At 40.1% G+C, this 26,632-nt stretch overlaps 1 protein-coding gene across 1 annotated transcript in view; it reads right to left on the bottom strand.

Moving 5' to 3' along the window:
• Positions 1-26,632, bottom strand: part of Impg1 (interphotoreceptor matrix proteoglycan 1) — a 100,795-nt gene that overhangs the window by 65,460 nt on the left and 8,703 nt on the right. Inside the window, exons 4-7 of the mRNA XM_057768714.1 lie at positions 24,958-25,022; positions 18,477-18,580; positions 15,526-15,678; positions 4,735-4,793 (exon numbers count right to left, since the gene is read on the bottom strand). Of these exons, the coding sequence (XP_057624697.1) occupies positions 4,735-4,793; positions 15,526-15,678; positions 18,477-18,580; positions 24,958-25,022 (381 nt within the window). The remainder of the gene's footprint in view (positions 1-4,734; positions 4,794-15,525; positions 15,679-18,476; positions 18,581-24,957; positions 25,023-26,632) is intronic.

Genomic DNA, 26,632 nt, shown 5'->3' on the forward strand with positions numbered 1-26,632 from the left:
AGAGATTGACCCTGGGAACTAGTGTCTTGCCGATTTCTTTTTGAATGGCTTTTATCCTTTCGGGGACTGGTTCGATTCACCATGAAAACTTGTGAGAAAAAACAACACCCGTTTGCGGAGAGGGTGCTATGCACCAAGCATTTCATGTGCATTTTCATATAATGTTTACCGTAACAGAATCCTCATTTCACAGGCACTACAGCAGCAGAGGGAGACAGAGTCATTTGGACCGAACAGAGGCAGGATTTGAACTTGGGGTTGTCTCTCCTGAACCTTGGTTTTATTTTGTCACCTCATCTAATGGTGTGTACCTGAGAAAAACACTTTGGCAACCAAAATTGCAGACACTGAGAGACCCAGGCTCTAACAGATCCACAATCCCTGAACATCCTGTCTCAGAATCCTGAGTCAGCAAAGAAACACACCCTGGATCTGGGACCTGAGCCGGCGAAAGAAACATTTTATCCCTGAACCCAGAGCCAGGGAAAACACGGTGACCCGGAAACCAGAGCGGGCGAAAGAAACATTTTATCCCAGAACCAGAGCCTGCTAAAGAAATTTGCCCTGGCTCTAAAATTAGAGCCTAAAAGATAAAAAAGGACCAGAGAAACACAGTTTGGCCCTGAAATCAGAGCCATTTCTGTCCCTGACACAAAACCAACCAATCCCAGAGCAGGAAAAACCAACCAATCCCTGAGTAAGGAAGTAGTAACCTTTAGTTTAGATGCATTTCCTTTCTTACCCTCAATCCAGGGAAATAAGTAAAATAGTAACCTTAGCCTAGAGACAGGTTGTAACCTTTTCTGGACCTTAGCCCAGGGAAGTAGCTGCCTCTAGTCTAGAGGCATGACCTCTCCCTGACCCCTGACCCCAATGGCTCCTCCCATAAAAGGGAGCAGAAGTAGGCAACTCCTCACCCCATAGGGAGCATCCAATCACAAGTCTGTAACTGTATAGATTTGGAATTCCTCTTTGCCTGGACACTATAAAACCCTCCTCACACTACTTGGGGTCTCCCCTGCTCTGCTTGCTGCTCCTGGCCTAGGCTGCTGCTGCCCCTGGCCACTGCCACTGCTGCTGCTGCTCCTGCTCCTGCTGCTTCTCCTCCAGATGGACAGGGAGGTCCTAGTTAACTCGCAATAAAGACTCTTTGCTTTAGGATTAGATTTAGTCTCTTGGTGGTGTTTTGAGGTTCCGAACTTTGGGTGTAACATCACATTTTAGAATCTAGTTTAGAAGCTATTGTTTGGGTGGAAGTTTCACCTCAACCCTTGTTCCATATACCCAAAGAGTCTGGGATGTTTGGTTGGAAGTGTCATCCCAGTCCCTGGTATCCATATATCCAAAGACTCTGGAATGTTTGGGTAGAAGTTCATCCCAATCTCCCTCCCTTGGGAGTTGCCTTAGTCCAGACTCCACCTCCAAGAAAGCTCACCAAAGGGTCACCCCTCCCCATAGAGGCTCAAGACCACTTCCATAGGGTATTTAAACTGCCCACCAAAGAAAAACACATGGTTTTCCATCTTCCTTCCCCATATCCTCTCTGGGGGGCAAAGGAGGAGCCTGAAAGCCACCCAAGATCATTGGTACCCATTAAACCTGGGCTTTTTCTAATTTGGTTTGATTTGGTCTGATTTGAATTATTGCATTGGCAGAGAGGTTTATAAGGTCCCAAAAACTTTTCAGCTATATTCAGTGTTCTCTATGTTTTGAATGACAGTTACTAATAAAGACAGTCTGTATATGTGATAGGATTAATGTCACTGGCATTTCTACCTGAACTACAAGTTCGTTTCACTTATTTGATACAACACAGCCACAGTGGATATGTTACAGACTTGTTCTTTCTGGAATAATCGTTTTGTACACTGTGAATATGTGTCAGTCTGATTGATTTAATAAAAAGCTGAACAGCAAATAGCCTAGGTAAGATTTTGGAAGCAGAGAGAATGTTGGGAGGAAGAAGGCAGAGTAGCCAACCAGAGACGGAGAAAGCAGGAAAGCAGCATGGATAGTACAGAGGAGAGGTAATAAAGCCATGAGGCAGAAGAAAGTAGATTAATACAAATGATTGATTTAAGTTATAAGAACTAGTTAGAAACAAGCCTAAGTTATTGGCCAAGTTTTCATAATTAATAAAAAGTCTCCATGTGGTTGTTTGGGAGCTGGTTGGGACAGAAAAATCAGCCTACACTGAAGCAGCACTGCTTTGTGAGGAGAGATGGCCTCTACCAGACATCCATTCAGGGCCAGTCTCTTGCTTCTTTGTAATTCATAACCCATGAAATCAAGGAGAGAGGCCATACTTCCTGGGCCAATACCTTATTCCTGCCAATTAAAAATTGCTTTGTTGACATTACCTTGCACAAGCAAATGTAAATCTCAAAGAAAAACTATTTATCACCACAATCAAGGCATGGAGCACACTGGCCATCGTCAACACTGTATCCTGCCTCTTTGTGATCCTTCCCTTTCACACTCTGCTTCACCGTCTCCAAGGAACTGCTGCTATATTTTCTGTCACTGTAGATGAGTTTCTGTTTTCTGGAATTTAATATAAATAGAACATAATGCACTCTTGTCTGGTCTTTCACTCAGTGCAGCTATTTTGAGGTACATTCATGTTGTCACATATGTCAAAAATGTTATTTGTTAAGAAAAGTGTCTAGACTGAGCACATTCTAGAATTGTCTATCGCTATGTTGATGGTTGATGGTTGGTTGTTGATGGTTCCAGTTTGGGGCTATTAAAGATAGAGATGCTATGGATGTTTATGCACCAGACTGAAGAAATGTACTCTACTCCACTAGTTCATGTGACTACTAAGTTTCCCACACTTGCTCTTCGGGATGAAGCAATAACTCTAAATCATGATTTAACTGTTAATCTGTAAAACTGTAGTAATATTGGGGTCCTAATAATTTTCCAGTTGTGTTGAGAGAATCAGGTGAGGCTGTTCTTATCAAGCCATTTGTGTAGTCATAAATAAGCTTTTCTATAAATGGTAAAAAGGAAAGACAATGTATGTGACTGATAGGGCTGACTTATCTGTGGGCATCTGGCTCCGGAACAAAAGTAATATCCTTCATAGTAAGTTTATTCGACAATATCCCCAGCATTGGGATCAATGGCCAGAGGTTTGGGCTGCTGAGAAGCATATTATTTATTGAACTCAGGAGCCCATATACTTTCTAGTGGACTGAAGTCCTTATGACAGAAGGAAAACTATTGACAAAAATGCAACTAAACTTATTTTCTAAGCATATTTGGCAGAAACAGGGATAAATCCTTACAGGGACAAAAACTTGGGGGAAGGTTCCGTTTCCAGGCATGCCTCTTTAAAAGTTTTACCTTGGAAAATTTCACTGCCCAACATTGTGATTTTCCTCTGAAGTAGATTTTTTTTTTTTTTTAACAATTAGATTTTCATTTGTTGAAAGGAGGAAATAACACACATTTAATCACTCACCGGGAGAAGCATTTCCATAATTTCCAGAAGCTGTAGATTAAAAATTGGTTCTTTACCTGTAGTACTTTATCCCGAAGACTGCGCCATCTATGCAAAATGTGAGCCTATCGCTTTTCATTATCCTCTCATCCATCTGACTGCACGCCGCATACCACAGAGTGGATTTTGACACAAGCAAAGCCAGTTTGCTTTGGTAAATATTAGGACTTTCATCTTTGATCACTCTCCCTGTCCAGTGTTTCCCTCTTCTGGAGTGATGAAAATCAGAGGAGGCTTGACAGCCCTGGGAGGCAGAGCTGTTCACATCCCCCAAGCCGGCCTCCCCAGGCACCAACTGCTCTTTCCCAGGTATCCTTCTGCTCCAGGACCAGGTATAGTGGCAGAGCCAGGAAGACTGCCACACTGCCTGATCTTGCCAAGTCACCTCCTACCTCCTTAGGCGTGGAAGTTCATCCTGCTTCTGCCAGGGCTGCTGTCGCGCCCCACAGCACATGGTTAAAAGTGCCAGCTAGTGGTTTTGCCTGAAGATGTCTGAACTAAGGAGAACTTTAAAAATGAAGCAAAAATTCTTGTTCCACCCGTGAACCTGCGTTAGCGAGTGCAGATGGCTACAGACGCACTTCTGCTGGGGTGTGATACCACCCTGCTTTATTTAGGATGGCATTATTTTATCCGTTTAACATTTCAAGTCATTACTTTTTGAGCCATACAGCATTGCTTTAGCCCATACACTAATAGAATAAAAAAAAAACATATATTTTGTGAAGTCTTGCTTTTGCCCCTGTGAATTCCATTCCTTCAATCCCTCCCCCATAAAAGCTACTTTTAAAAAAAAAAGTCAGATTCACCTGTGTCTTTTGGCTAACATGATTTATGCCAACAGGGATGGGATTTGACCTTGGGGAGGACATGAGGCAACCCAGTAGAAGGCAATTAATTGTCACACGTTTTGATCTGTCTTCACTGAGGTGTTTCTCAGAGATTTGCTAATGACATTGCCAAGGACAACTGCCAGGTGCTCTGGGGAGGGCAGTATTTCCAGTTCCCAGAGGGAGCAGCATTGCAGATCCTAAGCTCTCCCCCCAGCAGCTCGGTTTCTCGTTCTAATTAGAGCTCCATTGTCTCTGAAGTATCCAGTCTACAGGACTAGATTCAGCTAAACAACCGAGGGAAAAGGGACCTTCTAATCCTCAGGATGTCACTTCTAAAGCAGGCCAGGGAGGAAGTGATTTAAAAGATGAGAACAGTCTAATTCTCTTACTTACCCAAATCCTAACACATGGATTTCTTGGAAGCTTGGAAGTTTCTTAAATATCTTTTGCAACTGCAGAGAGAAAGAAATGTACTCGTTGGTCCGTCTGGCTCAGATGTTACCAAACAAACAACAAACAAACGAAACCTCTAAACAATTTTGATGAGTCACTTAGGGGACATTTGAAATGGAAAGCTGAAATAAAACATGTCCAACTCCCTCCGTTCACAGATATTTCTGAAGCCCACAGAGTGTTTTGCTATTAGCTTAAAAGCTATATACGAATAGCTCTGAGATGCTTGAAATATTTATTTTACATAAAATATGTAATATCTTTAAGATGGCATTTGGAGGGAACCTTCTTAACTATAGCATTTTCATCTACATAGAGTAATACCACTTTTTGTCTATGTAGCTAATGAGAAACTAATGATGTTCCCTGAACTGAATTAGAGGATTTGGAAAATATAACGCTAAAGGTATTAAATGCAAAATAGCTGATCTATTAGATTGGTTCTTAGACTTGCGTGAATTTCACAAGTTTCCTCAGTGTGTGTTTGTCAGTGAGTCTTGCTCTCGGGAAGGTCTTCCTGGCTCCTCTCTAGGCCCCATCTCAGAGCCTCCAGGTTCCTAGGGACTGGGTAGTTCTCTCTAAATCTTCCTTCACAGTGGCCTTCTTCGGCTTACTTCCTTTTTTCTTTTCTTTTCTTTTCTTTTTTCTTTTCTCTCTTCTGTTTTCTTTGCTTCGTCAGATTCCTGTCTTTCTTCAAGTGTTAAAACCCTGCAAGTTCCCAGCCCCAGCCTTCTCAACTCACTTCTTCCGTAACCTGGCCCATCCCAGCTTTCCTGGGGGAAGGCTACAAGACAAGAGGGTCTGAGAGGAAGGCAAAGCCAGTTATTAAAGGAGCTAACAATTGTCCCGCTCAAGTGGGACACCAGGGACAAGTGAGGCTAGCTTTGTCGTCCCATCCCTGCCTCTCTCTGATGTCATCTCCACCCCGAGGGGAAATCTGATTTTCTCCCATGGCTTCAGTGATTCATCAATCTCCTTATACCCAGTTTTGAGTTCTCCATACAAGGATCATTTTCTTCTCCCAGTCTGCATTACTTCCAGACTCCCCCATGTCAGGCAAGCTTACAAGGTCCCATCTGAATGCTTTCTTTAATAAGTTGCCTTTGTCATGGTGCCCGTAGTGAGAGAAAAGTTAGACATACTCTTTTCTGCTGTTATTTCATTTACAAGTAGCCTATTGCTGGCCTTCCAGTGAACTGAAGATGCAACCTGTATGAGATGTATATTTTATCAAAAAAAAAAACTAAACAAAAACCAAAAAAAAAAAAAAAACCCCAAAAACAATCCACTCAGTGCTTTGCTTTTAAGGACAAACACTTTATAGGACAACTGGTCGACCTGTGTGAGATATGACCTCTGACCTTCTCCATTTATAATATGCACTTCTATTTCTCCAGAGCTCCATGGATTGTTTTCCCTCGGCCCACAACACAGCATCTCCCATGTTCTGTTCACTGGATGCTTCCACTGAGCCTTTGTCTACTGAAAAGTGAGAGTTCCAGACTCAGGCACAGTTTGGAGCATTTCTTCTCTCTGCCAGGCCTCATCTCTCACATGTACCATCTAAGTTCTAGGAGGTCCATGCCCTTTGGTCTAGGGTTGGAGTCCTTTTTATTCATCTTTATCTCTCTTGCTCTTGGAATGCCCTGAATTGCTATCCACATAATATTAACAATACTGCTTGATGAGTTGAGGTTCATCTCTTTGTTCTCCCAGACTCATCAACATGCCCCTGCTTTGTCACTGTGTCTGAAACCACTGCCACTTTGCAGCTCCAGCACCAAGGACCGGTAGCAGTGATACACAGATAGATAATCCCCAATCTCCTCTGGGGCTTTTGGGCTGCATCATGGAAATTTTTTTCCAGCAGACTGATTTACCTTCTAATTATATTTTCTTGTGCCAATATTAAAAATAGTTTTCATTTCCTGAACCTATAGGAACTCTGGCGATGAAAGCGGCTTAGTCTGGGTGATAAGAAGATACTGCACAGGGCTGGATTTAAATATTGGTGCTATTACTTTCTAGTGCAAACTCCTGAGTTTATTGCTTCATCTGAGTCATGGTCTTTTGATCAAAATGGGACGATATCAATGCCACAGAGTACCAGTAAGGTATGAGAAAAAAAGCAATGCATGCCTGGCCCTCAGTTAGTGACTTTTATAATTTGTTATTATTATTTTTTGTTTTGTACTTTTCCACCTTGGTTACTAGCTCCCCGAGTGTCTCAATCCCCATCCCCCTTTACAACTCCCTCCCATCCCCAAGTGTGGATTCAACAAGGTCAGACCCAGCTTTTAGGCAGCTTTTTCAAAAAATTCACCAGGGGAGGGCAGATGGAGGGTTCCCAATGTGGTGTGGGGGAAGGAGGCTTGGGGAAATAAGCTTGTGTGTTTCTCCCCTATTCTGTAAAGAGCTAAACAGAGAAGAAGCACAGGAAAGAAGAGGTTAGGTTCTGCAGAGCTGGGCTTTAGTTGGGAGCACACAGGACAGGTCCTTGTACATCCTTCAGGCCTGCACTTGTGTCCTGTGAGAGCAGCTTTGGGTCCACAGTGAATTTGGGGGGTGAAGGCTCAAGTGTGTGCTGTAGTGTTTGGAGCAAGGAAAAATAATTCTGAAGTATTTTCCTCACAGAGACTCTAGACTATGGTGCAAGCAGTTAAAGTGTGGAGGATCTTCAGTACTTCAGAGGGCTATCTTCATTATAATCTGCTGGCCTGGCCTGTCACCTGGGTACCCTGTCCCTTTAAGAGACAAGCCCAGTCCACTCCCAATCCCCACCTTCCACTGAGGCAAGCATAGGATCTCTGCCTCCTCTCCAGCCTGTTCTCCCTCTTTCCCTCTCTTTTGAAGAGGTAACTACTGCCTCTCCCCTCTCCTCCTCTCTCTCTACCCCTCTCTCTTCTCTTCCCTTGTCCCTTTCCCCACTTCTTCCTTCTCTCCTCCCCTTACAACCCACTAAATAAACTTTACACCCAAACTCTTTTTGCATGGGCGTATCTGTCTCTCACTTGCTGTGGTCTCCCATCAAGGGGCCCAACTGAGGCCTCTGGGGACCCGTGGCTGCACTTCATTGGACGGGTTCCCTCACCATCTGTTTATAAATGATAACAATCTTCCCTCCACTCTCGGAGTGCCCCACAACAAAGGCAATAATGTAGGAGATGTTTGTGTGTGTGTGTGTTCATGCCCTCTTTGTGAACCTGAGTCTGATTAAGAATCAGCTTTGCATCACAGGGTGTAGATGGTGTCTAGGGACATGATGACAAAAGCCTTCAGTTAATTCTGCTAAGCAGTCTAGTGGGGGCCTTCCTATCATGAAGTACTAGCCACTAAATTGCTAATTAAGTGCCCACTTAACCTTATTAATAATGCTAAATGCACAGGGGTCTCCCTGATTCTGCCAGAATGCATGCTAAAGGGGTTTAAAAAAAAAAAAAGCTACAGCTGAGTTTCACTGATTGTTTGCACAGGAAAAGCATTGGGACAACAACCAAGTGATTCCTTTTGACATTTGTACTAAATTGCTCATTAGTTTTATTGTGGAAATGAAATCACTGCAAAGCACTGTCCATTAATTTCTAATTAGGCCCAAATGACTACTAATACAGACTGTGGGTGGAGCGCACTGATTGGGTTTCTAAGGCAGGTTTTGCAGGGGTCCTGCTCATGAGCCAGTGAGGGGACAGGAGCTACAGAAGACTATGCCATCCGTAATGGCAGACTTTGCTGAAAGAGTCAGCAGTATTGATGTGATACTCTTTGGAGAAAAGTTGGAAAAGACATAGGTTTCTTTGTTAGTAAACTTTTCAAAGACTAGAGGGTAACTTGATGATACAGTTACCCTTTTTACATAAACATTCATTGGGAAAAATAGAAAGCCTTACAGTAGTGTTGAAGGAGTGAGGCTTGACTACCTGTGTTGGAATCTTTTCTTTGCCAGGTATTGGCTGTGTTGTCTAGGGATGTTAATTTGTCTCCTTGTGCTTCAGTTTCCTCATCCATTAAATGGGAAATGATGATGTGGGATTTCCCTCTGTGTGCTGTGATTACCATTAATGAATAAAGAAACTGCATTGGATCTATAGCAGGGCAGAAGTTAGGTAGGCAGGAAAAACTAAGCTGATTGCTAGGAGGAAGGTGGGTGGAGTCAGAGAGAAGCAATGGAGCCAACTCCAGAGACAGATGCTGGGAACTTTACCCGGTAAGCCACAGCCACATAGCAATACACAGATTAATGGAAATGGATTAAATTAATATGCAAAAGTTAGCCAATAAGAAGCTAGAACTAATGGGACAAGCAGTGATTTAATTAACTAATAAATGGGACCTTCTGAAACTGAGAAGCTTCTTTAAAGCAAAGGACAAGGTCAACAAGACAAAATGACAGCCTACAGAATGGGAAAAGATCTTCACCAACCCCACATTGGGTAGAGGATTGATATCCAAAATATACAAAGAACTCAAGAAATTGGTCATCCAAAGAACAAATAACCCAATAAAAAATGGGATACAGACCTAAACAGAAAACCCTCAACAGACGAATCTCAAATGGCTGAAAGACACTTAAGGAAATGCTCAACATCCTTAGCCATGAGAGAAATGAAAATCAAAACAACTTTGAGATTACATCTTATACCTGTCAGAATGGCCAAGATCAAAAGCTCTGATGACAGCTTATGCTGCTAGAGAGGCTGTGGGGGTAAGGTGAACACTCATCCATTGCTGGTGGGAGTGCAAACTGGTACAGCCACTTTGGAAATTAGTATAGCAATTTCTTAGAAAAATTAGGAAACAATTAACCCTAAGACCCAGCAATACCACTGCTGGATATGTACCCAAAGGATACTCAATCATACCACAAGGACATGTTCTCAACTATGTTCATAGCAGGTGTATTTGTAATAGCCAGAACTTGGAAACAATCTAGATGTCCCTCAACTGAAGAATGGATAAAGATAATGTATACATTTACACAATGGAGTACTACTCAGCAGTATAAATAGTGACATCTTGAAATTTGCAGACAAATGGATGGATATAGAAAAAACCATATAGAGTGAGGTAATCCAGACCTAGAAAGACAAATATAATATTTACTCACTCATAAGTGACTTCTAGACATAAAGCAAAGAAAAAACCAACTACAGTCCATAACCCCAGACAACTTAGACAACAAAGAGAACCCTAAAAGAGACATACATGGATCCACACAGGAAGGAGCAAAAGACAAGATCTCCTGAGTTAACTGTGAGCCTGGGGGTCATGGGAAAGTGTACAAAAGGAGGGGGAGGGAGGAAGGGGAGCAGATAAAAATGTAAAGCTCGATAAAAACAATTAACAAAAAAGATTGGGATGTAGTCAAACTTGTGAGGCATTTCCTTGACTCTTGATTGATAGGGAAGGGTACAGCCTGTTATTGTTGGTGCCATCCCTGGGCTGATTTTCCTGGGTTCTACAGGTAAGCAAGCTGAGCAAGCCATAAGGAACAAAACAGTAAGCAGCACCCCTCTGTGGCTTCTGTATTAGCACTTGCCTCCAGGTTCCTGTTCTACTTGAGTTCCTGTCCTGACTTCCTTCCTTGATGAACAGTGAGTTAGGGTTTGGGTTAAGATTATGGGGTTATGATTTGGTTAGGGTTAAGGTTTGAGTTAGGATTTGGGTTAGGGCTCAGTTTATGGTTTGATTAGGGTTAGACTGAGTTTTTATAATACTCTCTATTATGCTCCTTTAGATGATCACACTATCAATAAGTCAGATGAGAGTCTGTGGCCAATTTCTCTCAGTCTCAACAAGATCTCAACTTCTCCTTGAGAGCAGTGGCTCTTTTCTTTCATACCTTTTATAACTGTACCTTTTATAACTGTAGCTAAAAACAGAAGGAGTACAAGGCTTTATACTTAGAAACCACACTTATGAACAGTCTGGATACACTCATACCTTTCACAGCAGGGCCAGGTAACAAAGGGTCCCTTCGCATTGTTTGATAATTCACTACTCACCTCTCACCTAGAGAGGAGATGTATACATAAACCTCCTTTACATCCAATTCCACTCATCATCAGCAGTAAGTCAATTAAATATAAACGATCATTTCTATAAACTGGAAAGGTAAGGATTCTGTAGTGTCCACGAACCAAACACCAGTACTTAGACACGGGTTATTAAGCAGAATGAGCTAATGATGAGTTTGTAACCTGTTCCATTTGGTATTTCAAACACTCTTCATAGCAAATCCTTGATACAGTTAGTATATCTTCAGAGGATCTGGACACCATGACAAGATCTGGCCTTCCTTTCAGCCTTGTCTTAAACCCCTACATTAACACCTCTCTTCTTTTCATTTGAGTTGACAAAAATACAAACTATTTTTAACTTTGCCACATTTTTTGTATTCACCGTGCTGCCTTCTTGGTCTTGATGGCTTAACATATATATGTCTTCTCAGTCCACATAGAGAACCCACAACAGACCATAGAAATGGTTTTTAACAAAGCCCAACTTAGCAAAGCAATGGTGTTTTATTGGGGTTACATAAAGCAGTATGTTTGAAGAATTATTTACAGGAGCAGAGGCAACTCAAATGCAGCTGCATCACCAAAAAGCCCACCCCAAAACTAACAATGACTCAGGAGAGCTGCATCCATGGAGCTAGAGAGCAAGACTTGCAGGTAGCTTTACAAGTCATGGAATCTACTCTCTGCACCCCACTGGTGAGTTTCCCTTTCCCCACACTGCTCTTATAACTGTGAGGAAGTACCTTGTTCTTTCAACAAACCCAGAAGTGTGCCTCTCCATCCCTTCTAGAGAGAATATTTCAATTCAGTGGAAACTAATAGTCAACAATGGCCTTCAACATGTCTCCCTTTAGGAACTTAAAAAATCAGTAGCCCTCCTACATACAAATGATAAAGAAGCTGTGAAAGAAACCAGAGAAGCATCACCTTTCACAATAGCCATAAATAACATAAAATATCTTGGGGTAGCTCTAACCAAAGAAGTGAAAGACCTATTTGACAAGAACTTTCAGTCTTTGAAGAAAGAAATTGAAGAAGATACCAGATAATGGAAAGATCTCCCATGCGCTTGGATAGGTAGAATCAGCATAATAAAAATGGCAATCCCATCAAAAGCAATCTATAGATTCAATGCAATCGCCATCAAAATTCCAACATAATTATTCACAGAACTTGAAAGAACAATAATCAACTTCATATGAAAAATCAAAGAACCCAGGATAGCCAAAACAATCCTGTACAATAAAGGAACTTCTGGAGGCATCACCATCCCTGACTTCAAGCTCTATTATAGAGCTATAGTAATGAAAACAACTAGGTATTAGCATAAAAACAGACAGGTGGACCAATGGAATCAAATCAAAGACCCAGATATTAATCTACACACCTATGAACACCTTATTTTTGACAAAGAAACAAAAATTATACAGTAGAAAAAAGAAAGCATCTTCAACAAATGGTGCTGGCATAACTGGATGTCAACATGTAGAAGAATGAAAATAGATTCCTATCTATCCCCATGCACAAAACTCAAGTCCAAATAAATTAAGGACCTCAATATAAATCTGACCACACTGAACCTGATAGACTAGAAAGTGGGAAGTAGCCTTCAATGTATGGGCACAGGAGACCACTTCCTAAATATAATCCCAGTAGCACAGACATTGAGAGCAACAATAAATAAATGGGACCCCTGGAACTGAGAAGCTTCTGTAAAGCAAAGGACACAGCAATAATGATGTGGGATTCCACTCTGTATGCTGTGAATACCATTGATTGATAAAGGCTTTAAGCCTATAGCAGAGCAGGGCAGAACAGAAGTATACAGGGAAAACTAAACTATGTGCTGGGAGAAAGAAGGGATGAGTCAGAGAGAAGCCATGGAGCCAACTCCAGAGACAGATGCTAGGAACTTTACCCGGTAAGCCACAGCCACATGGTGATACACAGATTAATGGAAATGGATTAAATTAATATGTAAGAGTTAGCCAATAAGAAGCTAGAACTAATGGGACAAGCAGTGATTTAATTATATAGTTTCTGTGTGATTATTTTGGGACTAAGCGGCCAGGAACAAACTAGCGACTTCCTTACTACACAATAAGACAAAAAGGCAGTCTACTGAATGGGAAAAGATCTCCACAAACCCCACATCAGACAAAGGACTTATCTCCAAAATTTATAAAGAACTCAATAAATTAGACATTAAAATTCCAAATAACCCAATTAAAAACTGGGGTATAGAACTAAACAGAGAATTTTCAACAAAAGAATCTCAAATGGCCGAAAGACACTTAAGGAAATGTTCAACATTTTTAGCCATTAGGGGAATGCAAATCGAAACAACTCTGAGATACTATCTTACTCCTGTCAGAAAGGCTAAGATCAAAAGCACCAATGATAGCTTATGCTGGAGAGGATGTGGTGCAAGGGGAACACTCATCCATTGCTGGTGGAAATGCAAACTTGTACAACCACTTTGGAAATCACTATGGTGGTTTCTCAGAAAATTGGGAATCAACCTCCCTCAGGATCCAGCAATACCATTCTTGGGCTTATACCCAAAAGATGCTCAATTATACCACAAGGACATGTTTTCAGATATGTTCATAGCAGCATTATTTGTAATAACCAGAACCTGGAAACAACCTAAATGCCTCTCAACCGAAGAATGGATAAAGAAAATGTGGCACATTTACACAATAGAGTACTACTCAGTGGTAAAAAATAACATCTTGAAATTTTCATGCATTATGGAACTAGAAAATACCATTCTGAGTGAGGCAACCGAGACCCAAAATGATGAATATGGTATGTTGTCACTCATAAGTGGATACTAGGTATAAACAATGGGTATTAAAGCTATAGTTCATGATCTTAGAGAAACTAAGTAACAAGGTGAACCCTAAGAAAAACATATATAGATCTACCTGGAAAGTCGAAACAGATAAGATCACCTGACAACATTAGGAGCATGGGGGTAGAAGAAAGAAGGAAAGGTGGAAGGGAAAGAGGAGGGGAGATGTGGAGAGAGGAGGGAAACTTGAGGGAATGGGGTTGCTTAGATGGAGGAAGGACAGAGATGAGAGCAAGAAAAGAGGTATCTTGATTGAAGGAGCCATTATGAGGCTATCAAGAAACCTGGCTCTAGAGAAATTCCTAGGAATCCACAAGGATGACCCCAGCTAAGACCCTAAGCAATAGAGGAGAGGGTGCACAAACTGACCTTATCCTGTAGCCAGACTGATGAATATCTTAAATATCACCATAAAACCTTTATCCAGCAACTGATGAAAACAGAAGCAGAAACCCACATCGGAGCACTGAACTGAGCTTTCAAAGTCCAGTTGAAGAGCGGGAGGAGTGAGAATATGAACAAAGAGGTCAAGACCACAATGGGTACACCCGTTGAAACAGTCTACCTGAGCTAATGTGAGCTCACCAACTCCAGCTGGACATGGAAGGAAGAAGCATAGGACAAACCAGTCCCTCTGAATGTGGTTGACAGTTGCAAGACTGGAGCAGACTGAGGGGCCACTGACAGTAATATCAGGATTTATTCCTACTGCTTGCACTGGCTTTTTGGGAACCTATTCTCTTTAAATGGATATCTTGCTCAGCTGGACTTAGCAGGGAGGGCCTTGGACCTTCTCCAAAGCATTGTGCCTTACCCTCTCTGTGGAGTGGATGGGGGTGGGGGCAAGGTGGGGAGTAAGAGGAAGGAATGGGAGGAGGGGAGGTAGTGGGAACTTGAACTGGTATGTATAATGAAAAAAGATAGTTTGTTTTCTTTTTAAAAATATAAATAAAATAACATAAATAAAAAAGAAAGTTCTGTGCATCATTATGGATTTGGCATCTTTGTAATGGACTCACTATACCCGGTGTGCACTTTGTACCAGCCCTGGTCATGTCTGCAACCCTTTTTTTGTCTCCCCACCCCCTTCCCAATGCTGCTTTTAGCATTCATATGCTACATTCAACAACATAGTTAGATTTGTCCTGCAGAGAGTTAAAGACCATTTGAATTCCGCCAAAGACAAAAAGATAAGATAATGCTCAACGACAGAAAAGTTATCTTAGGTCAACTCCTGCTCTAGGAATTGATGAATAAACAGTATAATTATGTCTACTTAAGGTCAGGTGTTTAAATTGCATCAAATTACAAAGATAGCATTGGTGATGTGGTAGTAAATATAGATATCTTTCAAATTGCAGGAGTGGAAATATTAATAGGAATATAACATTTTGAATTGAAAATCTACATAATTAGATTCTCTAGTTAGTGCATAGGTGATCGTTTTATTTTAATCTTCTAAAATTTTAATCAGTTTTACTGATATATAATTGACATACAAAAAGACTAAAACATTTAATATACACCTTGATGAATTTTTGGAAAAGTGTATACTTATGAGGCATTACCATAATGACAATTTACACATACAGAATATTTATGGATTTTAGTTAAATGAGTTAAAAGCTTACTAAAAATCAAAGATAATATAAACATAACACTGACCAATGAAAATCTGGTCTGGACAATTGCCTGAATATTTTGGAACTTAGTATGTGTTACTTTTCTTTTTAGTGGTTAACAATGGATGCCTGGTCACAAAAAGTTGGAGCTAATAGCCAAAGGAGGCATAATATTCTGTTGACTCCCAGACAGTGCCATGACTTGGGTGTAGGTATGTAGGTTGGGTCCACTCACCTGCAGTTGGGACTGTTTCGCCAGCTCCTGGTAGTACGGGGACCCAGAGTTGGTGAGCTCTGACTTGAACCTGTGGTTTGGCAAAGAGATGCTGAACTCCACCTTCTCTTCTGGTGAGATTTCAGACACATGAGTGGGTTCTGTTTTGCTTTTCTAGGTTAAAGAAAACAAAAACAAAAACACAAAACCAAAAAGGCCTCTATTAAGGTAAACCACACACAATCCACTATATTACATAATATGTGTGGCTATTGCGTAAAGACTTGACCTGTGAAGGTCCAAGCAGTTTTGGACTAGAAGTCTGTTAATAAGGAGTTGCTTCTGAATTTTAGTGATAGACAAAGTAAGACACTACTGGAGCTCCATTGGGTTGGTTCTTTACTTTATTTGAGACAAAGTCTCCCTCTGTAGTCCAGGCTGGCCTTGAATTTCAGTCAATCCTCAAATTTTATTGTTTTATTTATTTTGAGTCAGAGTCTCATTGTTGCCCAAGCTATTATTAAATTTGCTATATAGTTAAGTCTGGCCTTGAACCCTTGATCCTCCTGCCTCTGCCCTCCAGTGCTATCATCCAGCTTCAGCATATGTTCAAATAACACATGATAACTGTCTATACTTATAGAGTACAATGTGATGTCTTGATATATGTTTATAATCTGGAGAGGTTGTGCCAGGGTTGTTAACATATTCAGCACCTCAAAAAGAAAAGCATCTTCTTGGGCGTATGTTGAAAACATTAGAATCTTTTCTCCTAGCAACTTGGAGGTATATAACGTGGTTTCCCTTGGCAGTTAGCATTCTGCTTTAACAGCTCACTGACGATTCCTCAGGTTTGACTGGAATCCGTACCCTTTGGTTCAGTGTTAACATTTTCTCCTCTTCTGGACTCTGAGGGATTGCTCTACTGAGAGTCCACAAGTAAAAAACCAGATTTAAAAATACTCCTCACCTAGTGCCTTCAGAGACTCCCTATGACTTGTGGTTAAAACCTAGACTCTTTTTCTGCACAATTAATATCTCCCAGAGTCTTATTCATTTTCACTCTGCAGCACTGATTGCTGGATTAATAAAAGGCCACATTCTTCTGCTTTTCTCCCCCCAGAGGGTCTTCTTAAGACACTTCCACCTCCATAGCACTGCTCTCCCCACTCCTTTCCTTTCTCTCTGTTCTCCCCACCCCCACCCCCACACATTTTACTCATTCTACGTTTTGTCTGAAATACTATTTCCCCTACCTGGAGTCTAGAAACCTTCGTCTCCCCTGAACTCCAGTGTCATTGATTGGCATTGCAACTCTTGTTTGGTACCTGCTCATGTACTTGCCTCTTATCCTCTCTCTAGATAGCAAGTCTTGTTGGTCCACCCAATTCTCTGCCATACAACCACCTGCCCCAAAGCCAAAACAAGGAGCTGTTTATATATTAAACTTAAGAAGTATGCAAGTGTAAGGAATGTACCTCCTACAGCCTGTCCTGGCTTATTATTTCATCCCAGTCACCCTTAATCGTAGCGCTCAGAGTGTTCTGTCATGCATAATTGCATACATGTTCTTTGGTGTAGGATCTGTCTTGCTTATCTTGGGATATTTATTGTACATCCCTAGTCTTGGCAAATCAGTGGACTTGAGTAAAATATACTGAGAGGAAGACTGGAGCATAGATACAAACGGTAGAGGCTGCTCATCACGGGTATGGCAGATGTCAGGTGAAATGTGTGGGGATATTTACACAGAGGGAGGTACCTACACCAGATATTGAAGGAAATGTGACGCAGGCAATGTGAAGAAAGAGGAAAGAAAGACTAGGCATCCTGCAAATTTTATGCTAAGTATTTTGAATTATAAAATATTTTTTTTCCAATAGCACTTTGCCTGTTGGTGGGGCAGAAGTTTCCAGAAAAGCACATTATTTTTATTCACAGCAATAGCTCAGCTGTACCTACTGCCATCTTGCTTGAAGGACACATAGAGTAGCCAGCAGGATGCTCATCAGGACTTCTCATGCAGGGCTGGTAAGATGGAGTTTTTTTGCCCTCATTTTGCTTTGTGCTTTGGAGGGAAATTGAAAGGATGGAGGCAGGGGAAAACATCTCATAGATTCCAGGGGAGAGTAGGTGTGGCCGCAGCAACAGTGAGAGGATGGGGAGTTCTGGCTTGTTTTTCTCCGCACTGCCAAGTCCACTTCTCATGAGCAACGAGGGCAATGTTTCTCTGCTTCAGCACTGTCTGGAGCTAGGCTTCTGGGAAGGATCAATGCTTCTCTACGTTGATATTCTAAGCAACCCTCACAGCTGTACCAGCCCACGCGGTGACTAGTGAATCTCTTAGCCTTAGGTCACTGTTTTTATTTTCCCTTGTCTTGATGTGGAGGATTTGATACATTTGATATACTTGTACTGTACATGTCAGACACTAATACTTGACTCTTGCTACCAACAAGGCTTGTATTTTAGTGGAGAGTGAGTGATTGCGATTGATTGATTGATTGATTTTAATTCTTGGAAAGCACTATTATCTGTTACGTACTGGGGAGAAGGGTTTTTGCTTGCCTCTTGCAATTCCCTCGATTTTATTCTAATCCTCAACCTATTTATTCCCTCAGTCAGTAATAATAGTGAATAGAATAAAGTAACTGAGATTATATAGTGATGGAAACACAGTACAAAAATGTTGAGTGTCTGATCCATCCAATCTTTCCTCTTTTTCCAAGGCTAGAGATACAACTAACTGTTAAGGGCTTGCTATATAAGACCGAGGCTCTAGCTCCCCAAATCCACAGAAAAGTCAAAAGTGCATAGAAACCTGCCTATAATCCTAGCACACATGTGCCCACATACATGTGAACATGAAGACACATATGTATACACATCAGGTACTCATAAATAGGAGAAAAAATAACAAAAAGAGAAGATCAGACACATGCATGGAAAATTAGCAACTCAAAACTTCTTACTGTTGTGGGCTTCTGGATGTCTTTGAGGGTGTCATTGAGAATCTTGTTGAGATGTGTGTCATCAAGAGGGAGTGGGAAGGGCCCCCGTGACATGCTGGCAACATCTGTAGAAATTAGGAAGATTTCAGGCACAAAAATAAGACTAACAGAATTTAAATTAGAGCAAGGTCAAATTTCCACAATTCCATATGTCAGATAAATGCATTCTGAACTCACTTTTCAAAGATTCCATACATATGTCTTTGAACAAACTATGAAGTCATACTTTCAATGTCCATTAAGTTATTCCTTCTGGGACCAAAATTTGGAGTTCCACTATATGTTGTACAGTTAAATGATTTGTGTAATGAGACCTGAATAATGTTTCCTTTTGTGATTATTTAAAGGATGCTAAGACAAGTGTTTTTATTGAATCTGTTCTTTTGGACATTATCTGAGAACATTAACCAGGCCTTTAAAGTCTAGATTGCTTTAGCAGTCAGTAAATATTAATGCTTAAAAATTTAGATCATGGACTCCAAGAGATGAAAGAACAGTAAGATGCTATCAATCACCCTTTGAGTTTTCATTTCTTTCTTTCTTTTTTAGTTATTTATATATGTGCGCTTTTGGTCCCAGAGGGCAGAGGAGGGCTTTGACCCCTCTGGAGCTGGAGTTCCAGAGGGCTGTGGGTTACCATGTGAGTGTTATGAACCCAGGCTACTTCCTGTGTCAGAGCATCATGCTCTCTCAACCACTGAGCTATCTCTCCAACCCCATAAGACACCCTGTAAAGCATCCCTTTTAAAACGACTATCAAAAACCATTTTCCATTTCAGACCCCTGGAAAAAAAATTAAAAACATTTAAAAGTACCAAGTAATGGGAGTCCAGGTTCTAATCAAAGAGTAAATCATTTTAACCTATGTGTATTATTATTTCTAATATAGATTATAATTATTTTTTAGAAATGTTCAAGGAAAATAGTGTTATGATATTAGTTTATATTTAATCAGAAATTGCTTTCCTTTATATTGGGCAAAAAAACATAGAATGTATTGCTTTAGTTTTGAGCCTTAGGAAACAGGATATATCAATTAAAAAATTTGTTCTTTCTTCATTCCCCTTAAGAACTTTTTAAAGTATTCTTTAGCTCTGTGAGATTCTATGAGGTCATTGGACTTAGTGTGGAATTGTGGGTCTTATTGAATTATTTGGAAAAATGTCTTAAAGCACATATACATATTTTAGATTTATTTGTTTTATTGTTTCATGTGTATGGGTGTTTTGCCTACACGTGTGTCCTATGCAAGTCATGTGTGACTGGTGCCTGCAGAGGTCACAAGAGGATAATGGAGTCCCTGGGACTGGAGTGACAGATGGTTGCAGGCCACCATCATGTAATGTCAAATTGTCTTCATCTATTTTCTTAAACATTTATCATATTTTTGAAAATAATTTATGATTAGTTATAGAGTAACCTTACTGTGGGTCAGAGTTTGGAAAAGGTGATACTTTTGGGTAAAATTGTCCTTGTCATTTGGTTGATTAGGATTGGGAAGGATGGTATCTCTGATAGCTGAACAGCCTGCTGCCAGCTTTTGAGCTGGAGAAATTCTTCATGGAGCAGGCTTCCTCGGGCCACCAGTCCTCAAAGCATGTCATGGAGACTTATTATTAGTTATGAATGCTTAGCCTTAGTTTAGGCTTGTCCCACTAGCTCTTATAACTTACTTTAACCTGTTTCTTTTCATCTACGTTTTGCTTCAGGGTTTTTTTCCCTTTCATTCTGTATGTCCTACTTCTTCACTTCATGTCCTTCTGCCTGGCAGCTGCCTGACTGGCTGGCCCCGGGCAGATCTCTCTGCCTCATTTTCTCCTCCTGGGCCTAGATTCCTCTTCCTCCTTATTCTCTCTGCCTGCCAGCCTTGCATATCCCTCTACTGCCTAACTCTTGGCCATTCAGCTTTTTATTAGATAAGTCAGATGTCTAAGGCAGAAAGGTAAAACAGCAACACATCGTTACATGATTAAACAAAGGCAACATAAACAAATACACATATTTACATAGTTAAAGAAATATTCCAAAACATAAACAAATGTAACACATGTTTACATAGCTGAACAAATGCAACATAAACAAACGGAACACACCTTCACATAGTTAAAGTAATATTCCACAAAACTCCACCCTGGGAGAACAATTCAAATTACCCAAACTTTATTATTTTATAAAAAATTGGTTATATCCCATTTTCATTCCAATAAAAATAGCTTAGTGATTAAACTAGATTAAGAATGTTCCTATTTGATTGTCCTAGTTTGTTGTCATGAAGAAAAAATATCGGGACTGATAAAACTAGGGCCAATCATCAGATACAGTCTCATCTTTTAGTACATTTGAAGACTATCCTCTCTTGCTTCACACCTAAGGTGCCTGGTAATACTTCTCACCAAATCCTAATCTCTGTGGTAGGTTGGAACTGAAAATGAGAGAAAACATGGTGTTTGTCTCTCTGAAACTATCTTAATTTGTCTATTGACCTAACTTCATTAGTTTTTATGAATTCTGGTCTTCTACTTCTTTTTTCTGGTTAGTTCAGTTGTCATTCTTCTTAACAAACAATAATATATATTCAATGAAATAAAGGATACATATGTAATTAATACACATATTACACACACATATGTTATTTTAGTTTTTCATTCAATTTTGAAAACCAGTTTTGTTGGATATAGTAATGTGTATGGGCAGCTATTTTCTTGCAGGGCATGGAACACATCACTCCATGCCTTTGCTTTTAGAGTTTCTGCCACTGTCCTGGGTTTGCTTTTCTGTGTAACCTATTGCTCCTCTTTCTCACTGCTTTCTTTCTTTCTGTGTTCTGCAGACTTATTGTTTTAACTTTACTGTTGACATAAGGAGGTTCTTTTCTGATCTTGTATCTGTCATTCTAATGCCTCCTGTGTCTGGATCATCATCTCTTTCCCTAGAGTTAGGCAATTTTCTGCTATAATTATAATTGGTTGTATTTCCTGTCACCCTCCCCTCCCCTCTCTCTCTCTCTCACACACACACACACTACTTCTCTTGATTCTATGTTCATGATTCATAAATTTCATTTTTAATGGTGTCTCACATGTTCTATTTGTTCTCTTTCATGACAACATCTCTCATTGTCTGAATGTTATAATTCATAACTATGCATTCAAGCTTTGATATTCTGCCCCCACTTGGTCAGTCTATTGACTAGACTTTCCAGTGAGGTTTTATTTGATCTTTTGAAAATTTTTATTTTCATAGTTTCAATTTAATTGTTTTTAAGCTTTCCTTTGAATCATCCACTCTTATTTTATTTTTAAATTTTGATATGTATTGGTGTTTTGCATGCATGGGCATCCGTGTGAGGGTGTTGGATCTCCTGGAACTAGAGATACAGACAGTTGTTCTAAGGAGGCTGTTTATTGGTTCCCAGATGCTTAGTCCAAAAATAATCACACAGAAACTCTATTAATTAAATCACCACTTGACCCATTATAGCTCTAGCTTTTTATTGGCTAACTCTTACAATTTAATTTAACACATTTCCATTAATCTGTGTATCACCATCAGGTCGTGGCCTACCAGCAAAGTTTCAGCACATCTGTCTCTGGCAATGGCTCCATGGCTTTTTTTTGACTCTGCCCTCTCTCTCCCAGCATTCAGCTTGGTTTTCCCCACCTAGCTCTGTTCCCCTATAACTCTGCTATAGGTTCTAAGCAGTTTCTTTATTTATCAATGGTAATCACAGCATACAGAGGGATATCCTACGTCATATAGTTGTGAGCTACCATGTGTGTGCGGGAAATTGAACCCAGGTCCTCTGGAAGAGCAGTCACTGCTCTTAACCACTGAGCTGTCTCTCCAGCTCCAAATTCTCCATTCTTATAACCATTCTTTGAATTCTTTGGCTGGGTTTCACCTAACCTACTCTTATTAGAATACATTACCATGGAATTGGAAATTTTTAGAGAAGACAGGGTGCCTTTATTTGACTTTAATTTTAATGGTCATATTTCATATGTTTCTTCAGTGAGACACATGCATCTCCGATATTGGTCATTGACTGGAAATTTGGATTACTGAGAGTCTTCAGCTGAAGTACTTGGAGTGTTCAACTGGGATGAGGTCATAGTGCGGTTGAGGTATTAGTCCTCTTCATTGGCTGTGTATAGTTTAATAGCTAAACCTCAGCCAGTGTACTCAAGTCACAGGGCACAAACTCCAGCCATACTCTGAGGGTAGATTACTACCTACAGATTCACCCCAAACTAATGGATAGACTGACTTTCAAAACTAGCCCTTTTTGTTGTCTTCCTTTCCTCTATAGTAATGAAGTGGCTGTCAGTGAGGGAATGGTGAGGACTGAAGCCTCAGTGATGCCATGCGGTTTCCACAGGAGTCTGAGTACTGCTGATGTTCACATGCAAATCCCGAGACCCCCCAACCTTAAAAAATAGTTTCAATTTAGTCTTTATTTAATGAATTTGATTTTGCTATGAAAGTTCTAAGCAGATAAAACATCCTGCTTAAAAATCAGAAAAACAAATTTTAATGCTATTAATTTTATTGTTTTTAACTGTCTAAAAGAAAGTAGCATGAAGTGTCTTTTAACAAATGCTTCCTGTAAACAATACTTTTCCAAATATATCTTGATATTAGGAATCACAGGTCAAACTTCATCATTTATAAGAGGAATTAGCAACTGCACAACTTTCTGATTTTTTGTTAAAGAATGTCTTTCCCTATTTTTTGTAAGTGAAACTGAACCAGCCTTTCTGCATTATTAGCTATGTAAGCCTAGAATGATAAATTATTTTGACTTAGAAGAAATATAAAAATGAAATCCCAGAAACTCCTCTGAATGTCAGGAAATAAATATGTAAACTTGAGTATCATTGTCTAAAAATATGTTTTTTTTTAAATGCACAGATTTAAAGGAACATCCTTCACCTGTCTTTTTTGAAAAAAAAAATCGAGACAAGATCTTATATAAACTGACCATAGCTTCAAATTTACTGTGTTGCCAAATACGCTGAACGTTTGACCCTCCTGCCTGCATTTTCTGAGCACTGGGATTATAGGCATATACCACCCCATCCATGTAAGTCATGTTGTGAACTGAACCTGGAGATTTATGTGTGCTAGGGAAGCTCTCTATTGAGCTCCATCCCCCAGCTCCAAAATTTTCTTTTTAGAAAACATTATTAACATTTTAAAAATCAAATCAAATAAGAAAAAATACCGTCTAGAAGTTCAATAGTTTTATATACTTAAAAGTATGTATAAAATGGGACTAGAGAGATAGCAAGTGGTTAAGAGCATTTGATGCTCTTGTAGAGGACTTGGGTTTGGTTCCCGGCCCCCAAATGGAGGCTCACAACCACCTGTAACTCTAGTTCCAGGAGATCTAATACCTTATTTTAAGCTCTTAATGGCACTGTATACATGTGGTACTTGTACACACATGTAGGCAAAATATTCATGCACATAAAATAAAATAAACGCCTTAAAAGGTATATGATATATATTTTATGTTTGGTACATAGTATGGATATATAATTCAGTCTATCCTTGAATTCACTATATAGCCCAGATCATGGCCTCAAACTCCTGATCTTTTGGCCTCAATTTCCTGAGTAATGGGATTATAGGAATGTGCCATCCATCATCCTCACTAAAAGTATTATTAAATTATGAGGTAAAACGATAAGACTGACTTAATAAAATACATGAAATAGAAATTTCAAAAATCTAGTAAACAGAAAATTAATATCTCTTTTTTTGTAAACATTAAAATTCTATGTTCAGGGCTGGTGAGATGACTACACAACTAAAGCTCCTTGCTATACAGGTCTGACGACCTGTGTGTGATCCCTGGAGCCCATGATAGGGAGAGGAGGGCACCCACTCCACAGTTACCCTCTGACCACCACATGTGCATGCCTGCGCTCAGACATACACACCAACACATTAATAAAATGCTAAAAACTTAAAGCTAAAACTTTATATTCAGTATTTGCAAATGTGCATTGAGACAGGTGCTTGTCATTTTGACCAGTGACTTATTTAAATTATAATAACATTTCAGGAAGACATTTGGGAAAAATTTATGAAAATAGAAATTCTGTATTATTTTTCCCCTTAATGCAGAGATTGAACTCAGTGCCTCAAGCTAGGCAAACACTCTCCAGTGAGCGATGTCACTAGTACCAGAAACCAGTTTTCGATTTAGCAATGTCCATTGGGAAATTAGTGATTTGAAAGGTATTTAGGCTTAAATGTATTGACCAAACAGTATTTGTTATGTATATAGATATTCCACAAGGGAACCCAAACTTCTGGAAATGAGAAAGTTAACCATAAATTGTACCAGCTTTTGTCAAGGAGTGCTTTGTAAATACTTTTTCCATGATATTTTGAATTAACAGTTGGGAGAACATGGAATGAAATCTAAGCTTACCCGTGGATAACAGAGGAGTTTTGGTAGGCTCCGACAGTGTCTTCTCTGGGGCTATTTCATCTTTTCTATTAGCACAAAAGAAAAGGAAGAAGAGGTAAAGAGTAATTAATGATAGGAAGCCTATATTTGAGATTGTCCACAGTAGATAGACTAAATATTAGAGAAAAAGCATATTTTAGTCTAGGCTTATCTATTTTTTTACTACTGCAGTGATGCTTGAATATATCTCTTTATATATACATCTATATCATTGTAGAAAAATTCAAACAACCTTTTGTAATGGTTATGCCTGACTCCTGGTCTTTCTCTCAGCCTCTTGGCTTTATGTGGTCTCAGGGGGACATTTCTACAGTAAGCAAAACTGAACTTCATATGACTCCTACTTCCTATTGTCCCATTGCTCATACACTGATATAAAAAGCAATGGGTGACATAACTGGACATCAGAATACTCTTTCCAAACCTCAGACTCCTGTGAGTATGTTTACCCAGCAAAGAATGGCTGGACTTAAAGGAACGGGAGAGAATAGCACAGGATTGTTAAGTCTGTGTTCTTTTCACAACAGTTATGCACAGTGATAGCCAGAACCAGAGAGTTGGGGGGTAAGACTTCAGATCCTTGGATGGCAATGTAGGAGAGTTTCTAGGGTCAGAGCTGTCTGCATATTCAGCACCAGCCCTTTCTTGATGGGAAATAGCAGAAAGGAATTGTGGGAGTGATAAGCTTTTGGATCTAACTGAAAGATTTGTTTCTCTAAGTCCCATGTTTTAGTATAATATATAATTTTTTGTGGATCATGTTGACAGAGATGTAAAGAAATGGCCAGTGTTTGTTCTTAGAGTAATCTGGACTGGACAGAGACAATACCACCAGCTATACACCTCTGTCAGGTCAACAGTTTCTACAATGCTAGAAAGTGTAATGTTTCATATAGTATCAGCTCTCCTGTCATGCCCCCTGACCAATAGAAATAAATATTTGAGCTTGGGAGATGGGTCAATGGGTAAACACTTGCCATGAGAGCATGAGATCTGCACTTGGGCCTCCCCCCTACTCACCCAAGAATCCACATAAAATATGTATGCAGAGCTATGAGTCTGTAATCCCAGCCCTGGGTGTTGGAGACAGGTGGATCTAGTGGGCTCACTAGCCTGACCACTTAGCAGAAAAGAGAACTCCATCTTCAGTGAGACCATGTTTAAAAAGTAAAGGAAAGTAGGGAATGATGGTGGAAGACAATGACATTGACCTCTAGCCTCTAACATGTATAGTACAGGTGAGCACACATGCCCACACATGTGCACATGCATACATTCACACACACATGCATGCACACATACACTCACACACACACACACACACGAATGCACATGTGCACACACACACATACACACACCATACACCATTCTGCTCTCTTCATTGGTTGGTCCTACCCAGAGACCAAGAGATGCCATGGATGTAGTCCTTACCATGCAGCTGCTTGTGTGCAGACTTGGGGTGGAGAGACAGAGATTGGGGTGTGCAGAAGGCAATGAGGGGCAGGGCAGGAATATTTTGAGTGGAATCAAACAGGACTCAACATACAAAAGAAATATTTCAGATTTATTAATCTAAACATAGTTATAAGAGGAAAAAAATTAGAGGCCAGAATATCTATTGGGGGGGATCAGACGT

Source organism: Chionomys nivalis, chromosome 4 (genome assembly GCF_950005125.1).
Source record: "Chionomys nivalis chromosome 4, mChiNiv1.1, whole genome shotgun sequence".
NCBI classification, from domain to species: domain Eukaryota; kingdom Metazoa; phylum Chordata; class Mammalia; order Rodentia; family Cricetidae; genus Chionomys; species Chionomys nivalis.